Source organism: Pholis gunnellus, assembly GCF_910591455.1.
Source record: "Pholis gunnellus genome assembly, chromosome: 20".
In the NCBI taxonomy this organism is placed as follows: Eukaryota; Metazoa; Chordata; class Actinopteri; order Perciformes; family Pholidae; genus Pholis; species Pholis gunnellus.
The window spans coordinates 11,740,624-11,766,732 of NC_136547.1; the positions used below are offsets into that span (position 1 = coordinate 11,740,624).

A 26,109-nucleotide genomic window follows, 5' to 3' on the forward strand; every position below is an offset into this window, starting at 1 on the left:
CCAATCCTTTTTATTATCAACTTAAATTGTTATTACCCATATGAAATTAAAAGAAAAAGAAAGAAAAGGCAATTGGGAAAGGGGATTTTGAAGCGTTAGTGGTATCGTCATTAATAAATAAATTAAATCAGGAGCTAAAAAAGGATCAATAATTCTCTTTTTTTAGGGGAGAATCAAAACATTAAACTGAAAAACACATTTTTTAAATTGGATTTTATATTGTTTGTTAATGTATACATCAGATAATGTACTGCAAATAATAATAAAAAAATAGGTATTAGCTCCGAAGACTATATAAGTATAAATATAAGAGTGGATAAAACTGCAACAAAGACTTTCTAGGGCATTGCGATCACAAAAAAACACAATAAAATCACACAGGGAAATAGTCTTAGACCTTGGATTTATTAAGTTAAATGTACAAAAGATCAATGACTTGATACATTTCATGTTTCAAGGCTTTGTCATTAAGACAAAACAAACTCTGTCCCAATCGAAAGCCTCCCAGCCTTTTCCTACAGCCTACCAGCTTCCAAAGAGACAATTATACATACTCCTGTCTAAATCACAGTACAATCTACTGTATAACGTAGCTATTTCATCAAATAGATTTGTATATAATGTAAAGAAATTTCATACAAAAGTGCAGAACAATATGTATTTACAGTATAATCTTTTTTTTTTGTTTTCCATATAAAAGAACTTCAGCAAATCCTGTGTGTGCTCTCTACTGAACAGCTGCTCGCCTTATTAAGAAGCTTCCTGCTTTCGCAGTGAACATTTGTGTTTACAAGCAGACTCAGGTAAGGCACTGACAAGTTGTCAAAAAAGATTTGATCATTCTTTAAGTGCCACTGCATTACAGCTAGCCAGGACACCTCAAAACATCAGAATCCCCAGTTAAAGTTTCATCTCATCGCCATTTTAGAGAATACAGCATTCAGCTCCATAATTCCACCGTGACCCTTTTTGGCGACTTGTAATATTATCTCACACGACATCACACACACACAGAGAGTGCCGTGCTGTCAGGTGGTCATTACGTGACCCATTCATATAGTGTGGAAAGCAAAGTAAAGGCATGGGGTGACTGGATTCATTCCGAAGTTACAACAAAAATGTAAACGAGACGCTTACTTCCATCTAGTTCCACAACTTTTCATACTAACACAATGTGACGTCAATGCATCTGATTTGGTCTGTGCAAGTCTACTGTGCACGAAGCTGCCGTAACGTAGAAAAGGCTATAGGGCTCTGAGGTGACGAAACCAACGTGACTAATACTGCACATTAACTCAGCCGGAAGTTTCTGCAACTTTTCTTTGGCCACTTTTTTCTCGATGGGACTCAAGGCTCACTGCGTGGGAAGCTGGAATGGATGTCACAGACTCCAACAGTAGTGTTGGTATTGCTTAATAGACATTGCACACTGATGCAAAAGTTTGGTTCTTTTTTTTTTTTTTTCATTTTATATACCACACAACTCTCCTTTACGAAATTATATAAAAAAAAGTTTCAAATAGAAAAATATCTCAGTTGATTATCCTGCACGTTGGAAACGTTTCAATGCATGATATCAAAAGTGCAACACTGGCAATCCTTCTAAATGGGGTTCTGAGTGCCATGAAAGTAGGGTAACGTAACCCTCTAAGGTGTTTAAAAAAAAAAAAAAGACATTCTAACTTACAAACTCTTATTGTAAGGCGTTGACAACAATATGTTTACATTTTTGTAGGTGATAATAGAAAAGTCATCGGCTGAGATGACTTTATATGTGTTATTGTATGTCATATAAAAATATTTACCGTCTTAATTTCACACACAGCTAACTGAGGCTGATGTCTAAACTTACAGTACTGTCAGATGTGATCAATGTCGCCAGTCTGTCACGATCACATAGCGTCCGGCCAAACCTAGACCCTGTTCTGCGGCAGTAAATGAGTGTAAAGGCCCGGAGATCTTGAGGAGTCACTGCTCTCTCACGTCACTTCTCCTGCTCTTAAAAAAAAAGGACAGCAGTCTGCAGCTTGTGAGACTGCTAAGTGCTTTCTCCTCGGTCCCCTCCTGGGGCAAAACACCGCGACGCCTCGGAGGACTCAGGGGGTCTGACAGCAGTCAACCTGGCCTCTCAGTGAGTAATCCGGGTTGAGCTAGTTGGTGAGAGATGCAGGGGGTTCCTGACAAGGCAGACACTGGTGATAGATGGCAGGGCAGGAGGTTGGAGTGATGCTGAGCCCTGGTGACGTGGGGGAAGAGGGGAGGGTGGGGCCCCGGGGATGGGGGCGGGCAGGCGAGGAGGGGAGGTGAGGTGCCGAGAGGCCTCGCAGGCAGGGGAGGGGAAAGGGGGGGGGGGGGGTCCGCGGGCCTCAGAAGCTGCCCTGGACGAACGGGTGGCTGAGCAGCACGTCTGCAGTGGGCCGCCACTTCTCCTCCACGAACACCTGCCGCAGGAAGTCCCTGCTCGCGTCGGACACGCCGTCGGGAAGAATGGGCTTCGTAGGCTGGGTGGCAATCTTAAAAATGGCTGCCATGGCCTCGTACTCCGCCCACGGAGGTTTCTGGGTCAGCATTTCCACAACAGTGCAGGCGACACTCCTGAGGACAAACAACACCCAGCAGAGTGGGCCGATTGTCAGAACATCCTTTTTAAATCACAGACGCGTCAACGTTTAGTTCACATGCAGTCTAAAGGGTTGTTTCTAAGCATTTATGTTTCTATCTACTTATTGTACAAACTGTTGTTGGACACAACGACATGTAATTGACAGCTGTAACTGGTTTTATTGCCTAATAATACAGAATATTTAAATTGAACTGTTACCAGCATTGGCTCACATGTATTGCGACATGCATTGTACCCGCGTTATTTACACAACAGAGCATTCTTTGTGAAAATGACCACAATGACGGAAAAGACAAGAGTCTAATGTATCAATAAATATACAACAAGGTCATAATTATGTCACATTTTGTAGTATCAGCAGTCATAATCATAGTGTTAGTGCCCCGGGTGCAGAACATAATCTCACCATAAACTTTACAAATGTGTTATTTCCTGCATTTGATTACATTTCACAGGTTTTCATGTTGATTTATCCACCAACACAAATGAATAATCCAGTTTTATAATTCTCATTCAAGATAGTATTCATGTCTTGGTGACTGCTATGTGTATTACTGTATGTATTGCTTTACCTCCCGTTCCTTCAGGTCACTTTATTGCTTTTTACTGCGACTGTATTTTTCTGCTTGTAATAAACATTTTTTTTTTTTTGTGCTGCAGCAGTGTAATACCCCCTCTGGGCCTCATTACAGCTCCATCTGATGTGATTCCTTACCATACATCAGCCTTGCGGCCATAGCCCTCCCCGTTGATGACTTCCGGGCTCATCCAGTAGGGGGTGCCAGTGACAGACTTGATTCCTGTACCAGACATGCAGATGGTCTGGATACGTTTGCTGGCTCCGAAGTCTCCCAGCTTCACGTTCCCCGAGGAGTCTCTCAGGATGTTAGCACCTGGTGGAACGAAACAACATGAGCTCAGAGTTTTTCAAGGGGCCTCCCGAGGACTGTCAATATTCTTAAAGGCATACTTTGACAGTTTGGAGGTTCCATAAATGTGGTGCATGTGCCAGCACTTCGACTGACTGAACAACCTTAGGGGAAAAGTGAACTTTTCCTATGGTTTGACAAGTCTGTGGTGACGGAGTGCGCCGGCAGACTTATTTAAAAAATGTCGAGGTATATCTTTTAGCAGTTTTCACACGAAAACCACACTGACTCAACTCCACAAACACTTTTATCACGTTGGAGAAAGGCCTCGTTTGTTTACGCAAATCAGCAGAAGAAATATTGAATCGACTGTCTGCTCCGCGTGGATCGAACCCCAACACCCGGCCTCCTCCTCCTTTAGTCATTTCCCGACATGTAGCCGCGTCTGTCCCATTTCCTTCAGGCGATCCACTTGTTTGATCAGTGACTAATGTACACGTCACTCACTCTCCACACCTACCGTAGGACGGCGGGCTGCAGAAGAGAGATTGAGAGGCTAAATAGGTTGCCCTGTACTCTTTCTCACTTCTTTAAGCCGTTTCCACTGCCTGTACGTTCGGTTCGAGAACGTGAGACTCTCTAATGAATCATGTTAAAGCTTTATACGGCTCCTTGGAACATTAAATTCACAGACACTTTATAGTCTAATGTCACGGAGCCCTGCCATGCCAAGCTCTATCCGAAAACCCCCGTGTGCTGACAGCTCTTTTCCTGCGTACAGAAGAGCTCTTGTGTGGCGAGATGAGCACACACACCGTATATTACACATGAAGAGCATTTTTAATGGAAAATCCCACCCACGTATACACTCTCATAGGGCCTGCCTGCGTCCTGCGAGACCTACCATCTTTTTTTCCCCAACCAGACGGTATATTTCACCCTTCTTGGCCACAGCTGTACGGGCAGCCAAACTAAAGCTTTTCCATCCGGTGTTGGGACATTTTTAGACTGGCCGATTTTCACCAGCATGAAGCCTAATATATCTCAAAGGGGAGTTCAAAATAGCACATTTTTTTCCAGGCTCCCCCTCCGCAGACGGTGAGTAACCAAATGAGGAAACGTCAACCAGAATAAAATGAATGAACCGGGAGTTTTCTCAGCAACAGTTGCTGCAATATGACCTATAGGGAAAGACTGTTTACACTCGGTCGGCAACGTCTGCGTCTCAAGTGTTTGTGTATTCACTGGTCGCAAATCCAATTAAAGCGCGATCCTGACCTTGGCAGGCTTGCCGTTTCTGTTACCTTTGATGTCTCTGTGTACAATCATGTTGCTGTGCAGGTAGGAGACTCCTTGGAGGATCTGCCTGGTGTATCTCCTTGTCACCTTCTCTGTCAGGGCCCCATAGGCTTTTAGCTGGTCCTTTATTGAGCCCTGGAAAGACGGCGAGAGAGAGAAGCGAGAGAATGAGCGGAAGGTGGAGAAACGCATTCATGGTCTTTATATTGGCTGTAAACTCATATTGTCACAGCTGTAGTTTATAAAGTGATAGAAGATCTGCGTTGGAAGGATGTGTAAGATGGATTTACAAAATGGTTCAGTGTCCGCCTGTTTTTAGGGAACATATGCATACCAACATATGTTTCCAGTTGAAACAGATTTATTTAGTTTTACTGCGAAAAATGGCCCCTGAGCCAATGTCTAAGCACAAAAAAACAAAAGTGTATAAACACAATGTGCTGACAGATTTTGATTCCAAACACCTCCGATGTCCCGCATTTCTTTTCATTTCCTGTTTTCAGTTCTTCACGCGGAAATCACAGCCGACAAAGTCGTGATCCAGTAACACCTGGGACGCAGTGTCGGACTCACACAGTGCAAACAAAAACTTCTCCCTCTTCACTTTCAGCTGAAACCTCGACGGCCCTCTGACTCTTAGAGGGACACTGGCCCTCGTCCCCGTGGGGGGGGGGGGGGGGGCGACTAAAGTGTTATCGGTCAGCCACAGCGGTGCAGCCGTGCAGAGCGGTCACACACATACTTGGCTTTGTCGTCTCTCCCGTCTGCCTCTGCCAGAAAACTACACTGAAACGTAAACATTTCCAATTTCCAGACAATGTGTGACTAAGACGCTCGACGGGGAAAAAAAACAGCCCAGGAAATATTAAAACCAGGCTCGGGGACAGGATCCACAGGCGACAGTGTCTCATTAAGGCGCTCATTTAGTGAGAAAATGATCTCATAAACTGAGCCGTTCTGCTGACATCAACCACTAAAGACATGTTTGTTGACGACTGGTGACGTTTCCAAATTGGCCTTTAACAGATTGTAGCCAGCATGGGTCTGAATTGATGCGTTTCTTTCAACGTCGGTGTACCTACCTCTGCAGCCATAACAAAGTCAAAATATGACTTTCTCTGACTTTTTATCCTCAGCGTATCGAAATCAAACGTCATGACTGTCGCCTCACTGTTCGACTACATGTGACTCATAAAAGTTGAACAGTATTCAAATGAAATGCTCTGCAGAATACGCACCCCGGGCATAAACTCCACAAAAATGGTGAGTTTCTGCTGCTCCGGGTCCCGAAGACAACCATAGTACTGTACGATCCGCTCATGACGCAGATTCTTCAGCAGCTGAATCTCACACTCCAAAGCATTCACCTCCTAGAGCAAAGAAAGTGTTACAGTTATGAAAAGCATAGATCAATTCAAATACATAAAATCACTGTGTTTTCGCCCCAAGTCTGACGTATTCCAAACAGGTCTGAGGTGAACTCGCTCACCTTGCTGGTTTCTTGACAGTCGGTATCGAAGGGCACCTGCTTGGCGGCCAGCTCGCGGCCTGTGTCGACGTCGTAGCAGAGGTAGACTTCCCCGAACGCCCCGCGCCCCAGGAGCTTCCCTTGTCGCCAGTTGACTGGCGCCCGCGGCGCTGCAGAAACAAGACACCGCATGATGAAAAAAAACCCTCCCGTAACTCATTTGGTCGCTAAGCCCCCAGAGGTAGACAGATCCACTGTGATATACTGATTTGAGAAAACACTGAAGCATGCGTCGAAAATCCACCGCGAGGCCAGACTGTAGCTCGCGCGGCAACCTCACCCAAGACCAGACGTCAAATATCTTACCGCAGGGTCGTTAAATAATTCCCACTGCAGACCCTCTCAGAGGGGGAAACCCCTGATAGCTGAGTGAAAGCACGATTTCAGTGAGAGCATCTCAACAACGCTCATCTTCACAGGCCCCAGACTCTGAGACTTTGTTTTGGCATTAACAGGCTTCTTTGTGGCCGGGTTAGACAGTTTGGTCTTGTGTGGGTGAGAAAGACACCGGAGACTTACACGTCAACCACAGGCTGCTAAGCGGAGCTTGTTTCGTGACAAAGACAATTTCTGGGCAGCGCGTCGTGCGGACTGAATGAGGACAGATGTGATTAGTGAGCATGTGGATGGATGATGAGAGGGGCATTCTGCCTGCTGTGACATACAGTATTACTGTACATTAGTCCTACTACCTCTCACTACTAGGGATTTAAACAGGTTTGACAGTCATGGAGTGTTTACTGGTGATAATGATAATTTGGTCCAAAAAATCTTAACTATGCTAAATTTGTATATAAACTTGGAAATATCCGAAGTAAGTAAACAGGATGATGAATTATGATTGCGAATAAACAACCAATTGATGCCAGAATTCAGTTTGAGAATCTTTGATTGGGTAACAAAAGAGAGAAAGTCTTTATTGTTCTAGGAAAGTTGTTTTTTTTTAAAGCCCACACATGTTCATGTTTACGACTGCATTAATGCTGCGGACATATGGTTGTATATCCAGATATATATTATGAGATTTATAGTACTTTCTTTATTCATCTCTGGATTAATGTCTTATTATCCACAGGAACCAGACAACACATATCGACAACAAAGGCCAAGAAATGCATTTATTTGAAGAAATATGTTTACGGCGAAGGTATCCTAAGGGTACTACTTACACTTAGCCGTACCACGCTGGCAGCTCTTGTCAGCGGTGCGGCCCAGTGAGCGCAGGTCGCTGTACTGCAGCGTGCTGTCTCCATTATAACTGCGTGTGCGACTGGAAGGAACCAGCTGGAACAGGTTCTCCTGCGGCATAAAGCTGCGCGGAAGTGTCCTGCGACCTGAAAACACACATATGTATAAAGAAAATAGACATATTAATGACTTTACACACACACACACACACACACACACACAGGCCACGGCATCTTTTGTTTTCATTGTGAATGATTTCAACACTGTTTTCAAGAACTTTACAGGTGTTGTGCATAAAGTGAGTTCTTGGCCAGCCAGAGCAGAGTGCCTCTCGCCACTCCGTCCTACTTCCCCTCAGACAGGAAGCAGGGCGCTGTGTTTTTATACAAGTTCGAGTTCACCGCGGGGAAACGTAAATCATTGCTAGCCAAGGTTAGCCTCTGAGTAAGCAATTACTAGCAGCTGCCTGGAACAGCAAGCCAGCACTTTATGTACCAAATCTACCCAGATAGCAAAAGAGTTAAAAAAAAAAAAAAAAAGTGATGTAAATGTGAAGAGGGGGCATAAAATATCTGACCAGATGGGAGGGTCTGGTAGTGGTGTGTGAATCTGTCTGTGTTGTCCTGTAGACACAGTGCCATATCTGTTTAATCAACAATAGTGGTGTTGTTATTGCTCGAGCAAAGCCGGTTTCTTACGGTCTCCATAATCCTTGCTGCGATTGGGCAACTGGAACTGGCGAGGGAAAGTCCCTCCTTTCCCATGGCGACCTGAAGAGGGAGCAAAAGAGGCACCGCTGTCAGTTTAGGAAGACATGAAGCCTCAACAACAACTGAATTCTGGCTTTCTAGTTACAGCGCTCCTTAAATGTACAGCTTCAAGCTCAATAATGCAGATTTAATAGGTTGGAGTTTGCGAGAAACACAGAAATATCGATGCCAAATACGAATAACGGACGCTAAACACATCCGTCACATCTGACAAGACACTACATTGCTTTTGCTCATCCCTGCACGTCAACTCAAAGTTGAGTTCAAAAGCGAAGACAGCTTTTCACACACACACACACACACACACACACACACACCGAACAGGGCTGTTGTATCGCCTCACTGCAGCCAAGAGAGAAAACAGCTCACGTGTGCTAGCTTAGCCTTAGCTCTGAACCCAGTGGAGCAGTAACTAAAGGCAGGTGGGGAGCACTGCTGACGCAGGCGAGCGCTGACACTAACTCTCTCTCTCACACACACACACACACACACACACACACACTGAATGGAGAGTAGTGGAGCTGCTTGCAATTGAAAGCAGCTGTTCTGTCAGATGACTGCCTCCCCTCGCACTGTTTTTGTGGCCGTATCCCATGGAGACGGGGGTTCTTTTTTGTGTTTGGCAGCGCGGGATGGAGAGGAAAAATCTACTCACAGGGAATGGTAAACAAATACTCTAGCCCTCAGCAGGAAGGGCCACACAGCTTTACATCTGGGAGGGGAGAGTGCGTACACGAGTGTGTGCAGGCACGTGCGTGCATGCGTTCCCAAGTGAGTCTTTATGTGCTGCTGCTGCTGCTGCTGCTGCAGCTATACGAAGCTCCCATACTCCCAAGCCTGTGTACACAGCGTGCAGCGCTGCCTTTTTAATTTACAGCACGGGGGTGGTGAGGGAGAAAAAGCAATGACCAGATTGGGAGAGCTGCTGTGGTTCGTCTGTTCACGAGGATTAGTGTGGCGTTATCTGTCATCCTGCTCTATTTGATCTGCGTTCTGAAGGAAGAGGGACAGACCGGGGAGCCAGGGGACAAGGAACAGGGGAGTAGGGGGGGGGGGGGGGGCATCAAGAGGCGAGGGGACAGGGAAGGGAAGTGATCATGAAAAGACAGGAAAGCAGCAATGTCTTTCAGGAACTGGAGTTTGAAAAAAAAAAAAAAAAGAAAATAAGGGGCAGACAAAGAGTAGAGATGGGATGAGAGAGACAAATGAGATGGACAAAGGGTACACAGAGGAGACTGTGTGGAAGATAAACCAGGAAGAGTTATGATGCTATCACACTCCCTTCATCACCTCCTGAGACACAAGAAATACAACCGAGATATTAAATATCTCCACAGTAACCCGTTCCTCATTTTAAGTATTTACTCCCTGATAACAGGGAGTAATAACATCATCCCCCTCCTCATTAGTAATCTCAAGAGGGTATTTCGCTGCGAGGAAACATTTTTGATAATTAGGAGCTGCACGAACAGAGCTTTAGTTCTGTTTCTGTGAAACTGATTGTGTGGCTATAATTACCAGAGAACTAGGAACTGACAAAACTTCATGATAATGAACACGCTTTCTGCAGCGCTCTTTATCTTTCTGCAAGTGTTTTAGTTGACTCAACAGCGGAGAAGCTCCTCTCCTCTCTTACCTTTGTATTCATAGTTGAGGTTCAGGTAATTATTGTCCCGGTTGTTCTGCGAGAAAGGAGGACTGAAATGACAAGAGAACAGTGGGGGGGAAGAAGTTGAAAAACGGCTTGCTATTTAAGTCCGTAATGTCCCCTTATCTCCAAACAGAGTCTGGTTACAGCTGCTGGTCTGAAACTTCAGACTGTAAAGCAGCACAAAATGCCTCAAAATGACTTTTGCATTCAATCTACTGAGCTTTCAGTCACAATTGATGTTCAACAACAATGTGCTGGAATAGAAAAGATAAGCTAAGAGCCTCCCTGCATTAACGATAAGAACGAAGAAAGTTTGTGGTGCTGGAGAATGGCCGTGAAAATAACTTTCTATCATTAAATGTGTCAATGTACATCCAGCCCCCCCCCTCCCTCCGACCAAGCGGCCAGCCCTGCCCCGACGACCCGACAGAGAGTGACGTCTCTGTTGACCGCAGGGCGGCGCGGGGCCACGAGACCCTGGATAAGGGGCACGCATGCCCCCTCGCAGGGAAAAGTTCCATGCACTCGTTTCCTGCCATTGTTCTGCAGCCTGGAGTCCAGATAAGCCTCGTGCAGGTAGAGCCGTTTCCGTCCTATACGCTCTCTCTCTCTCTCTCTCTCTCTCTCTCAACCTCACTCTTGCTCACTTTTCTTTTCCCCTTTGATTCACATTCAATCTTTTTCACTCTTACAACACTTTTGTATTTTCTGGCTCAATGTTTCCCCCTCATCCAGCATGTTCTTGCTCAATCTTTCACGTCTCTCTCTCTCTCTCTCTCTCTCTCTCTCTCTCTCTCTCTCTCTCTCTCTCTCTCTCTCTCTCTCTCTCTCTCTCTCTCTCTCTCTCTCTCTCTCTCTCTCTCTCTCTCTCTCTCTCTCTCTCTCTGATTCTTTTCAGCACAAGCAGAGTCAAGGAGCTCTGCTGGCCTTTAACACAGTGTACAAACTTCACGAGAGCCTCTAGCTGTGTATATGTGTGTATATGTGTGTGTGTGTGTGTGTTTATTTACAGGCACGAACGCTGCGATGCAAACAGAGTCTCGTATCTCTGCAAATAATGCTGCTCTGAGATACAAATATGCACATCATACATCTAAATCTAAACCGACAGGGGTCATAAATCACACGTTGCATGATGACTCACCTGTCCAGCGCTTGATCTATTGATTGACAGCTGCTCGACAGTGAGTTGTCTGCGCTCCCGAAGGGATCCAGCATCTGACAGATATAATAACACAGGGGAATCGAGGGTCACAGAGCATACAATCATGTGGGAGAGAATATAAAGCAGTGCAGAAAGTGTGGCGTGTGTAACTGCAGTGCAACATAAGAATGTGAAGGGGAGCGAGTACCGTATGATTGTCTCTTCAAAAGCTGCATATCCACGCTGTACGCAGCGACATTAAAAACTATTCTCAGTGGTATCTTATTTCAGTCATGTGCAATACCGCCACTATTAATAATAATGTGCTGTACTTCATCTCCATAAGCAAACACTGACAAATGTACTACAAAATTGAGCTTCCCTATATATGTGATGCACAATAAGCCCAGAATCACTATCCTGGGATCTTCCCGTTTACGAGTAAGATGATTTATCACGTTTAATAAGGACGAATTTGCTGTGCTGCACACAATAATAAATGATAGGGAACAACATGTTAACACCATTTGGTTTGAAAAACAATACAATTGTTCTTTAAACTAACTAACGGTAAAATAAATACTCATTCAGCCGTGTTCTAGTTTTGTTTGGCTCTATCAGACATGACACCCTAATGCAAATAAAAGACAAGGCAGAGGAAAGATAAACTGCAAGTAAAGCAGAGCAGTATTTCCATAACTGAGTTCAAGAGATGCAAAGAACTCAGGACTAAATAAACTCAGTAAATGATTCTTTGAATCTTTAAAAAGAGACAAATGTCGATAATGTAATTAAATGAAGCCAATGGTTGCGGCTGCTTTGCATTAACATGTTCCGACATGCTGCCAACCAGGACTACAAAACAAAACAAAATGGACAACTAAAAAAAATGAATGTCTAGTTTCTGTTTTTGCGAAGTGGCCATGACAAACAGATCCAGTTGTTGACATGCCCTTACATTCTCGGGGATGAACTCCCCTTCACTGTGGATGCTGGTGTAGGAGCCCTGGCGGGCAATCTGCTGCTGCTCCTCGGGGACGCTGCCGGGAGGCGGGGACGTCCGACCCGTGTGCAGGGAACCTGCGACAGTTTCGGGAAGAGTGCAAAGGAGGTAGAACGTGAGGGGTGAGGGGGTGAGGAGGAAAGGAGGGAGCACAAGGGGAAGGTGATGTAGAGATGAAAGCGAGGGGCAGAGGGGAGAAAACGGCGTTGTGGTGTTATTCATGGGTACAAGTTCAACAGTGCCGGGACTACGAGACGTGATTTACTAAACCACACTGCTGCCACCTCTAACCTCAATTACTGTGACAAACGCTCCCCCGGCTGAGCTGCAGCACTCGTCCTTGACAGTGTAAGAAGACCGACTGAAAGTCTGTCCGTCGCTCGCTGAGCTGGCAGCAACACTGAAAAAGTGCACCGAGGCCAATGGGTGCCAAGGTGTGCAGGAACGGTTCAATATCAGTCAACAGTCTAGCGTTTCACAGGAAAGTAAAACTCCCCTTTTTCTTCACAGTTCAGTTTCTTTCTGCCTCTTTCCCCTCTCTCCAGCCTCTCCTCCCTCCCCCTGCTGCTAAACGTCATCGAGGTACCCGGGATCACATCACATCTTCACTCAACCATCCACTGTGACCGCTCTCCTGTGTCACCTCTCATCTGCCACCACTCCCCTCCGCCTCCAAATCCTCCCGGACTTGCAGCTGGCGTGGGAATTGATAGAGAGCGGGGTAATTCTACGAAACTCATACGACTCGGGGGTGGTGGCGGCGGCGCCGATGTTATTGGGGGCTATGTGAGAAAGATCGGAGCCGACAGCCCATCATAAAGCGCTTTCGGCCGCTATGCAAGAATGCAAAGGAGCGCTGGTGGTTTTCTGCATTTGTCTGAGGTTGAAATGTGACTGAGACATTGACCTTTCTGGTGAGACCTGATATAAAGGGAGTGAAAAGATTCAGACAAGGGAGACGGGGGTGGGGGGGGAGAGCTCAGTATTTCACAGAGCAAATTAAACCGACACACTGTGTTACCAAACAAAGCCAGGAGGGACAACAGCACTGGAGCGTGCCGTGTTATCTAGCGCGCGGAGTGTGACATGATGACAAGAACAAGACCTGTGACGGCCTTAAAAGGAGTAGTTTGAGATTTTCTGCTTTTTTTTTTTTGCAAAGTGTTAGATGAGAAAAATGTATGCAACTCTCATGTCTGTTCAAGATAAACCTACAGCCAGAGGCCGTAAAGCTGACTGTCTGAAGACTGGATGCAAAAAAAAAAACTAAATATACCGTAAACTGTTCATTAGTGAGATTTAGAGGCATATTTTGTTACCCGTTGGACAAACATCCTCAGAATCCCGAGCTATGGGGCAGATGGAGAGCTGCTTGGTATGAGAGCAGACACTTGTCCTTGCTTTGACCCGACATCTCTCTGGCTGTTAAAGTTGTCACTTGCACCTCCGATTTACATTTGTCCATTCTGCCAAAGCATCTTCCCATTAACATTCCTATGACTTTGGTATCGGTCTGCGTCGTAAATTGACGCCGACACGCCACCCTTGAGGCCTCGGCAGGTGAACAAGACATCTCGGCATCAGCAGGATATGGTTGCAACGCTCTGCTCTTTGCTTTTCTGGGGGAAGTTGCGCCTCAGCGGCTATTGACAGAGCTGTAATGGCCTTCTGATTGTTCATTGACTTATAATTTCCGCGCGCGTTTTCCACATGGCGGCTCACCTGTCGAGTGTTTGCGCACCCTCTCCGAGCCCTTGAGCAGGGACCCCTTCAGATCTCCGAGTGACCGCGATGACCTCATCTCGCTCTGTTTGTCCCTGCTGTTCACCTGTAGGTACTACAGAGAGAACGTGCGTTGTTAAGTGGAGCAAGCGGCGAGAAAAGACAAAAGAATCAGGAGAGGAAGAGGTCATTGTTCAGTTACATCGTCATATCTGAGGGGGAAGTTTATGTGCAGTGACTGTGCTCAACAAATATAAACTGCGATGCAGTTGACTTAGTTTGACGGTTACGTGGTTTTAAAAAGACAATGACTTCATGCAGCAGAGTTCACGCGAACCTGCAGCTGTTCCCAACACAGGAATACTATTTACACATTTTTTCTTTACTTCAGGTCTTATAGTGTCTGCAATGAACAGGTTCATGTCTTCAATCCTTTGTTTGAAACTCACATGGTTGTTCTTAGGGGTCTTTAGCAGTATTCTGAGCAGCCCGTTAATCCCCGAGCTGCAGCCCAACGTCAGCACCGCCTGATCCAGGTCCTCCTGGGTCTTCAGGGGCAGCAGCAACTGAAAGGACAAGAAAACATACAGCGCATGACCTTTAATTCCCCATTGTTTCGGAATGGTGGCATGTCAAAGCATCAGCGCATGCATGACATACTGCAGATGTTGTTGCCGTTAGAGGAATACTTCACCCACATAATTACCATTTGCATATCAATGACTCAACCTGTGTTACCCCTGAATTCTTGAAGAAGGATGAAGAATCAAAAAACACAGAAAGATCTTGAAGAATTTAAGTCAATGGGGGCCGCGTTTAACAACAGCAAAACCAAATCAAAACATCCGTTTACAAACTCCCACACAACTTGTACAATACAATCAAAGTCTCATTTATCCAGTCGTATGCTCATTACTTCCCAAATACATGCGTTTCCACTAAAAACTTACTGAAAATACGCTTTCACAGCCGAGTAGTGTGTCTGTGCAAGCGACTTTGGCGCGGCCCCCCATTTGCTTCAATTAATCAAGATTTTTCTCCGCATTTCGATTCTTTATTCGCCGTTAAAGCAAGCGAGAAAAATGAAGTTTTCTTCATGAATCCAAGGTACCACGGGTGAGTAATTGATATTCAAATGGTCATCTTCTGGGTGAAGAATTCCCTTAAAGCCTCATTAATCTTCATTGGTGATTTTCAAGGAAAAATGAGATATTAATGATACTAACAGAGCATAAATAAATACTGGAATGGAATCCACATGAAGTGCTAATTGCTTTTTTTTTGTTTTCTAACACTGTTCTTGTACCTCTTTTTCCATGAAGAACATATCCATCTGCTGGCCAAAGGCCTCGGTCACTTTCTGCAGCAGCTCCTTGATCTTCAGCGGCCTCTGAAACGGGATGATCCTGGGAAGCAGAGAACGCCGGCACGGTCAGAGGTCGGAAAAAGAAGCTGGTGTTGTGTCTAGCTGTGACACTCACGAGCCGACTGGCAGAAAAAGGAGTTACAGACATGATGAATCTAGTTCTTTCCTATTCTTTACTGGTATTTTGTGTTTGGATTGGACGGCCTCGTAAGAATATCTTCCTTATCCATTTTATGAGAGTTTCTAAGATAGCAAGAGGAAAAAACGCATAGGTCATCTGGTTCAAGGAGAGGAGCGAGCTGATGCTAAAGGGGCTTTTATGCAACAAAAAAACAGAACCGTGACGTATATAAATGCGTTATCTACTGTACGCCTACGTGTGTGACTGAGTGTGCACACTCTGTCGGTCCGAGCTTAACGGCCAGTGTTTGCAGTGAGTGAGTTTAGATGCGTGCGTGTTGGTAAAACTCTGACATGCATGAGTGTGCATCGCAATCAGTGTGTGCATCGGCCACTGTTTCAACACCACTAGGGCCTCTCCACTAAGCCCGCACAGAGGCAGATGGGAAACTTCCTGAGAGGAAAGGGGGGAAAAAAAAAAAATCTGGAGCGACAGCAAAAGCAGCAGGATGTGTGTCTTTCCCTCCTATTTTAAAGAGTGACAGATACAGAGACGTGGAGATATTTACAGACTGTGAGAGAGAAAATAAAAGGAGACAGCCTGACAAAATAAAAGGAAAGAAAGAGCTTCTCGCCGGCACTTCTTTTCCTCTCTTTTCTATCCACCCCCCCCCCTCCCTCCCTCTGCTTTTGAAGACTCCACAGCCCACTATCTCTTTATAGTATCCTGATAAAAGGGACCTGTTTTCATCTCATCATTTCCTCATCAGAGGCCAAAGCTCTGGCTATCTTAATGACTGCTTATTATTTCCCTCATTTGAGGAGAGGATTCTAGGAAGAGGGAGGCCTGCAGATCAGAGGCGAGCAGCAGCACAGCTAAACGCTCTCCGTCTCTGTTTATACTCGCTGATGATGTGTCTGATAAAGAGCTGGAGGGATGTGAAGCGGGGAGGGCAGTGTGGGGGCTGTGAGGATGCAGCTCCAAAAGATACGGCTTTCCTTCCTCTGTGCGAGCATGTGGACACACAGATTTGCAAAGTAAAACCAAAGCTTTCACACATCCCAGCACACTCTCTCTTTCTCTCAGCCCGTCGCTCATGGACACAATCACATACACACCGGGGAAAAAAAATAGGGCCTGGCGCTGTTCCTTCACTCTCTGGCAGGAGACCCGGAGGCAGAGCCAGGGGGAAGAGAGAGACACGGCTCCTATTTCCTGCCCCAAACCGTCAGCGCTTGCCAACGAAAAGAGAGACCGTCCAATTAGATTTCATTGTGGACAGACAACACGGTTATCCTGACTCAGGGACTCCCAATACCTCAAGCGCTGTGGTCAGATATAACGTGCAATTCACACCGGGGCTGCAACTTGGATTACGATTGTGATCTAATATGACGTTACTATAAGATCTCATCTCTGTGTTATCAAGAAGGAAAGGAAGCTTTGTTGATAATCAATAATCAAATTTGATCACATTAAACTCAGTCACAAGTGCCTTCATAAACAGGTGCAGGCGGTGTTTTTATCGAAGGCTCGGTAATGTAGTTCAGCTGCTTCTCATTTGGATTTTATGGGATTTTTGCTGAGCTGAGAACCAGCTAGACAAAAAATGCTAACTAGCTTAGACTATAAATGCAATGTCATGCAGTTTTGGTCGATGCTATGTACTAGCATAGTAGTAATAGTAATAGTACTAGTACTATTAGTAATATTACTAATAATAATAATAGTACTAGCTCTGTTTTTCCACCAACTCCTGACAAAATTAGCTGGCTAGCTGCCTTAGCTGCTAAACGCTAACTTTGTTTGTCTGTCGTTTGCTGCCGGGCGGGTAATGTATGATGGACTTCTGGAGATTGTTTCATGAAAAGCTGCCTGCTTGTAAGAGCGAGTGAGAACGCGCAAACACTTAAGTTGTGAACGAGCCCCTTTCACATATACATTATAATGTGATGCATTAGAGCAGTTTTAAACAAATGAATAGTAATTGTTGCTACTGTCAATCAAAGTGAAAGGGGTCAGGGCTCAGTCAAGCTAACTTAACAACATGACATAAAAAAATAAACAGAGAGTGTGAATTCACAGGATGGAAAAAAATGCACTAAAAAAAAAAAAGAGTAGCTTTTGAAATCAGTGAATGGAGTCTTCCACGGTGAGCTTTTTGTGTGTCTGTTCCAAGAGAGCAGTGTGGTGTGAGGGGAGCTCTTGAGAAAGAGGAGAAGACGGCAAGACGGAGAAACAGAGGGAGGCAGAAACACAGAGAGACAGGAACATGAAAAAATCGTCTCGAACTCAGCAGAAGCCAATTAAGGCTGTGAAAAAGCAGAGAGGCCCAATGTGAAGCCGTATTCTGCTAGAGGAGCGTGCCGTTTCCCTTCTCTTTCTCACTCCTGAGAGCCTGTGGTTTTCTAATCACAGCCTAACTGAACCAATGTCGGTCCCCCTGGTCTATATACAGACGAATCAAGGCAATTACTTTCGTAGGTGAACCAAGGTTCCATGGGGACAGAGTCTGTCTGTGAACTTGGACCTCTGCCAGGATGCAGTGCTAAAGGCCAGACAAGGACTTGAGAGACTCATACTGCATCCATACATGGAACCTCTCCTGGTTCAAAAGATCTGTTATTCATACTGGGCGCCTTCGCTTTCAAAGTACTCCAACGTGGTAAACAAACTGTAAGGCACCTTGGTGGGAAAGCTGCTCGCAAGACCGTCTCCAGACAGAGAGTTAATGTAACCATGCTTTGCTTGTTGAATAACTCTGAGGCTGGTGGTGTGAAGGACGATAGATGGCTGCAGGATGTGGAAGACAGAAAGAAGGCACAAGTAAACACAGCAGAAGAAGTATTAAATTGGGGTGTGCCCTGCCTGGAAGACTGGACACTGTCTTTTCGCTCATTCCCTCTCTTGGGCCCTCTCTCTTTCTTTTTTTCCTCTCTCAAACTGCCCTTCCGAGCCTGAAAACACAAGGCCCCGGCTAAATGTCAAAGCAGGAATTTTCCCCTCTCTTTATGCTACTCTGGCATGTAACTGTGATTTCCACTAGACACTAAAATCCCAGGCAAGGCAAAGCATAACAAAAAGGATCCGAACTGAAGAGTTAAGGCTTGGACAGAGGAGAAGAAAAAACAATACGGAGGTTCCAACATACCGTTTTTCTCTCTCATGCTCCAGCTTGACTCTTAAATCCTGTTGAGAGGAAAAATAACAACAGAGGGGAGTTATGGAAGTGGAAAGTAAAAACGTGGGATTTGGGCTGCTGAATGGATGAAAGCAATAAGCTGGACAAGGCATTTAAGTGACAAAAAGGATTATAATTATAAAATGTTTTAAAAGGCTGTTGCTGAATTTTGAACTGCAATACAAAGACAATCTTTCCGTCGACTTGACTCCAAAGATGGCATGACACAATATATGTTTTCATTACCCAAGGGAGCAGGAATCTGGAGGAGCCTGAAAGTCTGCATGAGGTCATGGTGATAAGCTAACAGTGACATCATATCAATGCGAGCGACTGGTTAGAAAAAAGTAAGGGTTTACCCCAAACCGCCTCTGCTCCTCGCTGTTTGTTTATGGCTCATCATAAACATTGGTGCTTCAAGAGCAGTTACCAATTATCATTCCACGGGGGGAACAAACGCACAAGGAAACGACTTCAGAAAGAGGCACAAGGTGATTAAGAGAAATAATATCCTGGAAGTTAGCAGGCCGTAAACCGTAATCTTTGAAAAGCCTCAGATACTTCAAAGTGATTTGTCTTTCTTACAATAGACCAGTCAGGGCACAAGCTAAGCCAAATGCCAAATGACCTCATTTGTGTTGCTCTGTTTGTGTGCACCTGCAGCATGCAGCCACATACAATACACTGCAAATCAGCTTAAGTTAAGATCTGGGATTCCCATGCCAATTAATGTAAATGAGCAGCACAGTGTCACGTTAGCGTCTGCAAAATGTGTTTTTGAATTTGACTCGGAATAAGCTCCTTTCAGTCACATCCTCTCCGAAAACTACAGCAACAACCTTCACCTGACTTTGGCAGCCGTCAGACAAAAAATCTAAAAAGGAAGTGATGCGGAGGTTTTGTGTGGAAAACCCAGAATGACAGTAAAGGTTAAAGGCACGGCTGTGCTTGTGGTGCGTGTGGTTAATAAACCGTAATTGAGCAGAATGTGTGTGACAGCTTTAATGTGATACTCAAAAAAAACTACACTCCCCCCTGTAGTTTTGAACAATGCCGGTAAAAATGTTATAGTTTGCATGACGAGCAGCAGCTGTGATCGGACTAAATTCACGTCCGCTGCAATGGATTCCAATGGTGAGGGAGGTTTTACAGCAGAGAAAGCTTCATCTAAAACTATTCATGCAACATTATCCACTTTTTTGTATACTCAGCATGTTCCAATCATTCCCTGTTTTGTCAGAATACGGCTCATTACATGCAATTCTGATGGAGCTGTGTATTTACACAACTTTTGTCAAAAAGGCCTCTTTGGAAAAAGCCGGTTTGAGAAGTTTCTGTGGATTTTTTTTATTTTTTACATGATTTGGGCTGCTCTCGCAAACCTTTCGCAGCCACCATTTAAGCCTACGGGGAGGTCAGAGGTTGATACCGGCACTCAAGAGATAGACTAGTGTCACCTTAAAATGAACCACGCGTACCTGTTTGTAGAGTAAGGTTCTGTTCTTGGGCTTGTGGCTGTTGTGCTGGGTGTAGCAGCGACCCAGGGCTGCCAGGTCCTTCATAATGGAGTTGAGCGCCTCTTCGTCATCTAAACACAGAAGAGACACATTAGCTAAGCGACATCACACTCACCGCTTTGATAAAAGACCTGAAAATTCACAATCACCTATAGCTCTATAAACTCACTTTCCAGGGGGGACATTAGCCACCCATGCGAACATTTCTTGACATTTAGAGCGTCTCGGATGAGCGATGATAGCCTAAGGAGGTAACGCGAGTCGGGTTTGATCATTTGTCATGTGTCGGAGCTTGTGTTGGCTCAGACCAGGCAATGTGGCCACACCTGGCCTGTTACTTCCTGTTCTGGTGCCATCTGCAGAGTTTCCACTAATGGAAAAGAATCCAATGGTTTCTCTCTGAGATAATCAAAGCAACACATTCTCTATGAAAAGAGAAGATACCCGGAAAAGGGAAGCTGTGTCTTCTCTGGCGTGTATTGCTATTTAGGCTTGAGTAAAGAGAGGAATTCTGATGCTGTGGGTAAGCTTAACAATGCTGGTGGCTCTCAAACTCTGTAGTCTGCATACAGAAGCTGTGAGAGAGAAAAGGTGTTCAATAATGCAGCATGTGTGTCCGTGAGTGGCTGTCGCAGGGGGCAATGTGGTGGCGACTGTGTGGCCTGGAGCTTGGCTATTCGGCACTTTACTGTGTCGTTCTGTATCAAGGGAGAGATTTCAGGAAAATCATAATTTAGTTTGAATTACATCTCCTGTAATCAGACAAAGATTGATCTTTTCTTTGGTCAAAAGCTTCAGAATCAAAGAATCAAAAGAGGCTGCAGGCTAGTCAAGTGCGTTTCAAATTCATACCTCACTTCTCACAGGGGACAGGTCTACAGCGTTCATTAAGCCCTTAAAAAATCATTTAGCAAACCTGCAAGTGCACGAGACAGACGCTCGGCAACTAGCCGGTGTTCCATTTCTCACTGCTCATCTCCCACTTCACTCTCGCTGCCACACACACACACACACTCACACTCTCTCATGTCTAAAGGGGGCAATCATGCAGATGAGCATGTCAGACATTACCATATCAAGAGACTTTAATAGAACCAATTATCTGAGTGCGGTGATTACAATATAAAGAAGAGGTTGTTGACCTCTTCTTTATACGTCTGCCCCTCAGATGAGCCCTGGGTGCATTCATTATAAAAACACACTTTGTTAACTGGGAAACCAGGCCAGGTGTGCGCCACGCAACACAAACGGCACCTGCACGAAAGACCTCACTCTTCAAAATAAAAGGGATCTGTGTGTGTGTGTGTGTGTGTGTGTGTGTGTGTGGAAGACCACTGGGAATGCCATTGACAGAGAGAGCGTGATAGAAGCACAGGGAGCAGATGTGGCCCGAGATGCCATTTGATCTGGTTCGGCTCTGGTTGCCAGCCGTTTGGTGACAGTGGGCCAGTCCGTTAGGTTCACCCAGGGGCCAAAGCACACAGACACCAAACATTGATTTACACTCTCAAATACATCGATCCAACTTTAATCTTAATACTTTTTCTGAGACCTCAACTCAGGATATTTCAAATCTGTATACCTCACTGCTTAGGGGTCATTTTTATGCAAGGTAAAAGGAGGTGAGAGAACGCCATCGCACCAAAAAACTGACAGCTATGATTGAATGATTATAGTGAACTCAGAATTTTTTAATAACACTGTATTTAATTGCAGACCGGGCAGATAACCCGATCCGTTTAATAAAGGCAGTATCGCCCAATAAAGAGCCGGAGGATCAGGTCAGTGGACCTCTAATCCAAATATGAACAAGCATTCATTAGAAGGTATCAACGTGGTATGAATTCCTGCTCAAAGGTAATGAAGGGAAATGTTTCCAGAAAACCAGCCCGATCTATTTTTACTCAGGCTATAAATGAGCAACATTTTCCAGAAGACCGTTCAAATAAACTCAGGAAAATATGCCTGAATTAGCTCATTTCAGCTGTTGCACACTTGGATGAGGATACTTTAAACAACGGTGTATATAAAATAAAGCCAGAAATGTGAGGTATGTAAAAATGTCATTTTTTGAATGCTGGATCCTACATGGTACATGAAGACAAAAACATCTGCATGGCTGATTCCACGCTAGTGAGTGAGAATTTATTTAACTTTAATTTTGATGAGCAACTAGTCATAACAAACCAAGTAAGGCTGTTTTACTTTTTTATTTCAATTCCAAAGAAGAAGAAGAATGTGTACAATCTCTTCCTTCAAAAAAGTTCTCACTTTAAAATCCAGCATCACTTGGAAGTTTCTCCGAGCTTAACCTTCATCAATATTCTGCTTTTCACTGGAAAGCTGCCGGCTCTCTGCGGCGATTTCAAAACGTTCACCTCTGGCCCGATCGCAGAGCGAACATGAATTGCGGTCAAACCACACATCAGCAGAGAGGTGGACGCCTTGTTTGACGATCCCAATATAGCAGCAGGAGTGAAGGGAGGAACGACGGCGCACACTCCCTCCACTTACAGAGGAGCTAAATAAGGCAGAGCGAGAAGTAAAAGTCACGCCAACAAAATCTCAGCCCTTAGTGCAAACAGCACCGAGAGAGAGAGAAAATTATTTTTGAAATTAAAAATGATAACTTTAATGCTGTTAAAGCACCAAACCAGAACTAAATGATTGAGAATTAAGTATAATTAGGGTCAATCAAGTAAGCGCGACTCTTTTCAAATGATTGCGCCTCATTAGCGCATTCCTCTCTATCGCAACAAGTTTACAACTCAATGTGTGGGCTGTGTGACCGCGATAAGCTCAGGTAACTGTGTGACAGGTGAGCCACTCGTGGCGTCTTCCTCTCCGCATGCTTGTTTAAGAGATAAGACAAAAGGAACAATAGAGGGAAGAGTGAAACGACATCTACGCATGTAAACAACCCGCATTCCTCCGAAGACAGAAACCACACAAGGCTCATTCACGGCGAAGCGGCTGCATCGTGTATCGAACTTAAACTCCCCGCTGGTGCTCACAGAGAAGGACAGTCTGTGAAAAATACAAGCTGTCAGGAGCGCCGGATGACTAACTGCCCGACCGGGCCCGTCCTCTCCGAACAGGAAGGAACTGAGTCACCGTCTCTGGTCTGAATGCGAAGCAGGGCTAACCGCGTTACTCCACATCAGGAAATGAATGGATTTTTGATTGAATCAGTCAAAGATGGACACGAGGGAAAAAGAGCGCTTGTCCATGGCCACTCTGTGACCAACGCAAAAAAACACAACGTATAATAATATAACATGTTGCCATTGTACTGCATACGCACGGCAAGAAAAGTGTGCATTCATTACTGTTATGATAATAACAGTAGCCATCTTTGTGTCTTATTATCGCTGCCTCTCTCTGGTGACACGTGTTGTTTCAGTTAAGCCTCTTCAGGCTCGGAGCTCCAGACTACCCTGAGCACTGGCAGTCAAGGATACAAAACAAACAACAGAGGCCTGCATGCGTGTATCCATGTTTGTGTGTGTTTGTGTGTGTCTGAGGTCTGTGCTGTGACCTAAGGATAATAGCAGAGGGCGAGAGTGGGAGGGCCGGTTGGCGAAGGGGGGTAGCGAGAGTGTGAGAATTGCGTGGTGGCGTACAGAGCCGGCGGCGATGGTGGCCTATAAATTTATTTATTACATCACTGAGGCCTGGTCGGAGGCCGCTGCCAGGCCGGGGCCAGCCAAGGCTAACCACCAGCACAGTGGAAAGCAACCAGCTCACACATCCCTGCCAGGAGCAGCCTCACAAAAACCAACGACAGGAACTTGAGGAGTCGACTTGACCGAGAGGATGGTTGAGAATTCGTTTTTTCTGGTATTTGGAATGCGTAGCAATACCTTCAGTTCATTTCCTGTGCTTCTTCTTGTGTCTTGGGTGAAATGTGACAAGCATAAGAAAAGGGGGAATTCCAGGAAGCGAAGCAGAGCGAGCAACATTACACAATGGAGGCTGATTGCTCGGCGTTGCATCATCACTCTTGCATCTTTCTTTCATTTTTTTTTTTTTTCGAAAAGGCTAAAAGCTGAGAACTGTGAAAGTGGCAGTGGGTGAAATGGAGTTGGAACTCCAGTCCAAGATGGTTTACGTAAAAAGGAGTTAGTCTCTCTGTCGGAAAGTTAGAGTGTTTAGAATTGGACCAGATTTGTGATAGACGTAAGCAAACTCCTGCAAGTCTATTAATCATGTTTTGGTCATGTCCAAGACCACTTTACTTCTGGCAGTCTATTTATTTTCTTACTTTCTCTGAAACGATAGAGCAGCCAATAGATCCTTGCATTGCTTTAATTGGTGTTGTACCACAGGGTTTGCACCTAAGTAATTATCAGTGCAACGTGATGGCCTTTTGCACTCTAACGACTTATACCGTTCAGGTGAAAAGACCCTCTTCGCCCCTTCGCATTGGATCAAAGACATTATGCATTATCTCAAGCTAGAGAAGATACAATATTCTCTCCAAGGGTTTGATGCAATTTGACAGCCTTTCTTGACATCTGTGGAAAATACGTGCTTTTCCTCTGCGGCAAATGTGAGAAAAATGACCAACTCTAATTTAGTTGTACAGGGGGGGGCGGGTGGGTGCATGGCTGTAGATACAATACAGTGTTCTGTTCGTATATAATGTGAGATTCTGCAATAAAAAGACCTCGATCAAAGGAGTTGTTCTATTGTAGAAACCAGAGTTTGAAGTTGAATATGCAGGCACAAGCTAGTGAGAGGCTAGTGCTGCAACTTGCAAGCTAACAAAGTGTGTGGAAGGGCCAGCGATGCAGCGACTGCGTGTGTGTGTGTGTGTGTGTGAGGCACGCTGCCTGAATGAAGACATTGAGGGGATTTCCTGGTGCCGAGAGACACATCATGGCAAAGGCATCCGGCAGGAGCAGCAGCTGGAGCCAAACGTGTCCTCACTCTGACGCACAACGCACGCACAGACACACACACACACACACACACACACACACACACACACACACACCAGCTACGATAAGCAAGGCACACTCTTGTCTACACACCTTGCTGTTCATCGAAACTGCGACACAGCTAATTTACCAACTAATGGGTGTAACGTTTAAAGCCCTGAAGTTAATCTCTCACTAAGAACGACTCTGAAGTAAGGCCAGGTTATTGTGGGTGTGTGTGTGTGAGAACGGTTGCGCAATCAATGTTTGTACAAGGACTCGACCGAAAGTCTTTCATTGGAGAATGTCTGCAATCATTTCTATCCAACATCTAAAGTGACATTCCTTCACGTGGATGCTTCCACTACTCTGTAATGAGCTTGTAAAGAGGGCTTTGTGTGCACTGAGTTTATGTTCAAGGCAAAGTGTGACGTTTTTCACATATATTTACAACGACTCTATTATTTGTGAAGAAAGTTTGTTGCGAGCTTGCTAACTATCAGTTAGCGCTGCTTGCTACTAGTCTTTATTTTTGGCGAGGGGAAAAACAGGGAATGATATTGTATGCACGACAAATGCGTTATTTTCGCCTCTTCTAAAAATGGTGTATTTGAATATTTCTAAACTTAACAGTCTTGGAATTGCATACATTCGGTATGACAGATCAGAATTCTTATTTCTGATTTGTGACGAGAACAACTTGGCACACGCTGCTGAGCTGCATCTCAAGTTTAATGAGATGTATAGCGCTTCTATGTGGCGTATACCGCTCACTCCTCTAAAAGATCCCCTGTGGCCCATTAAAAAGAAAAGACAAAAAAATGGCATGACCAACAATCCTTTGGCAGGAAAGAGAATCACCATATTCCAAAAAAAAGTCAAACAATTTCTGCAATGTTGATTTTTTCCATCGGAGACAATTAAGGTTTACCTTGTGAGCTCCTGTGCTGTCCCGGTCCATTCTGGAGACCCTCATCTGTGGAAACAAAGGCAACACGGTTGCGCCAGGGTTGAGCCCTCAACTTCGGGGTTATGAAGCATACGTAACGCATTGTTCTTGGTTTTGAAAGGTAAGAATAGACCCCCAAGAAATATTGATTCCATGTTTTGAGCTTTGTTTACAGAGATCACTGAGCAACAGGTTGAGTCTTCAGCTCCTGAAGGCCTACAGGTCCTGTGCACATGCAAATACACCACAGGAGAGA

At 45.0% G+C, this 26,109-nt stretch overlaps 1 protein-coding gene across 2 annotated transcripts in view; it reads right to left on the reverse strand.

Moving 5' to 3' along the window:
- Positions 1–389: 389 nt before the first annotated feature.
- The window catches only part of map3k22 (mitogen-activated protein kinase kinase kinase 22), a 36,913-nt gene continuing 11,193 nt past the window's right edge, over positions 390–26,109 (reverse strand). For both annotated transcript variants that reach the window (XM_079181398.1, XM_079181399.1), the window contains exons 3-18: positions 25,836–25,880; positions 19,944–20,053; positions 18,436–18,473; positions 15,104–15,203; positions 14,247–14,363; positions 13,798–13,912; positions 12,031–12,152; positions 11,073–11,146; positions 9,914–9,975; positions 8,206–8,277; positions 7,489–7,653; positions 6,281–6,429; positions 6,030–6,161; positions 4,797–4,926; positions 3,339–3,516; positions 390–2,595 (exon numbers count right to left, since the gene is read on the reverse strand). In XM_079181398.1, coding sequence (XP_079037524.1) covers positions 2,367–2,595; positions 3,339–3,516; positions 4,797–4,926; positions 6,030–6,161; positions 6,281–6,429; positions 7,489–7,653; positions 8,206–8,277; positions 9,914–9,975; positions 11,073–11,146; positions 12,031–12,152; positions 13,798–13,912; positions 14,247–14,363; positions 15,104–15,203; positions 18,436–18,473; positions 19,944–20,053; positions 25,836–25,880 — 1,838 coding nt within the window. In that variant the 3' untranslated portion in view covers positions 390–2,366. The remainder of the gene's footprint in view (positions 2,596–3,338; positions 3,517–4,796; positions 4,927–6,029; positions 6,162–6,280; positions 6,430–7,488; positions 7,654–8,205; positions 8,278–9,913; positions 9,976–11,072; positions 11,147–12,030; positions 12,153–13,797; positions 13,913–14,246; positions 14,364–15,103; positions 15,204–18,435; positions 18,474–19,943; positions 20,054–25,835; positions 25,881–26,109) is intronic.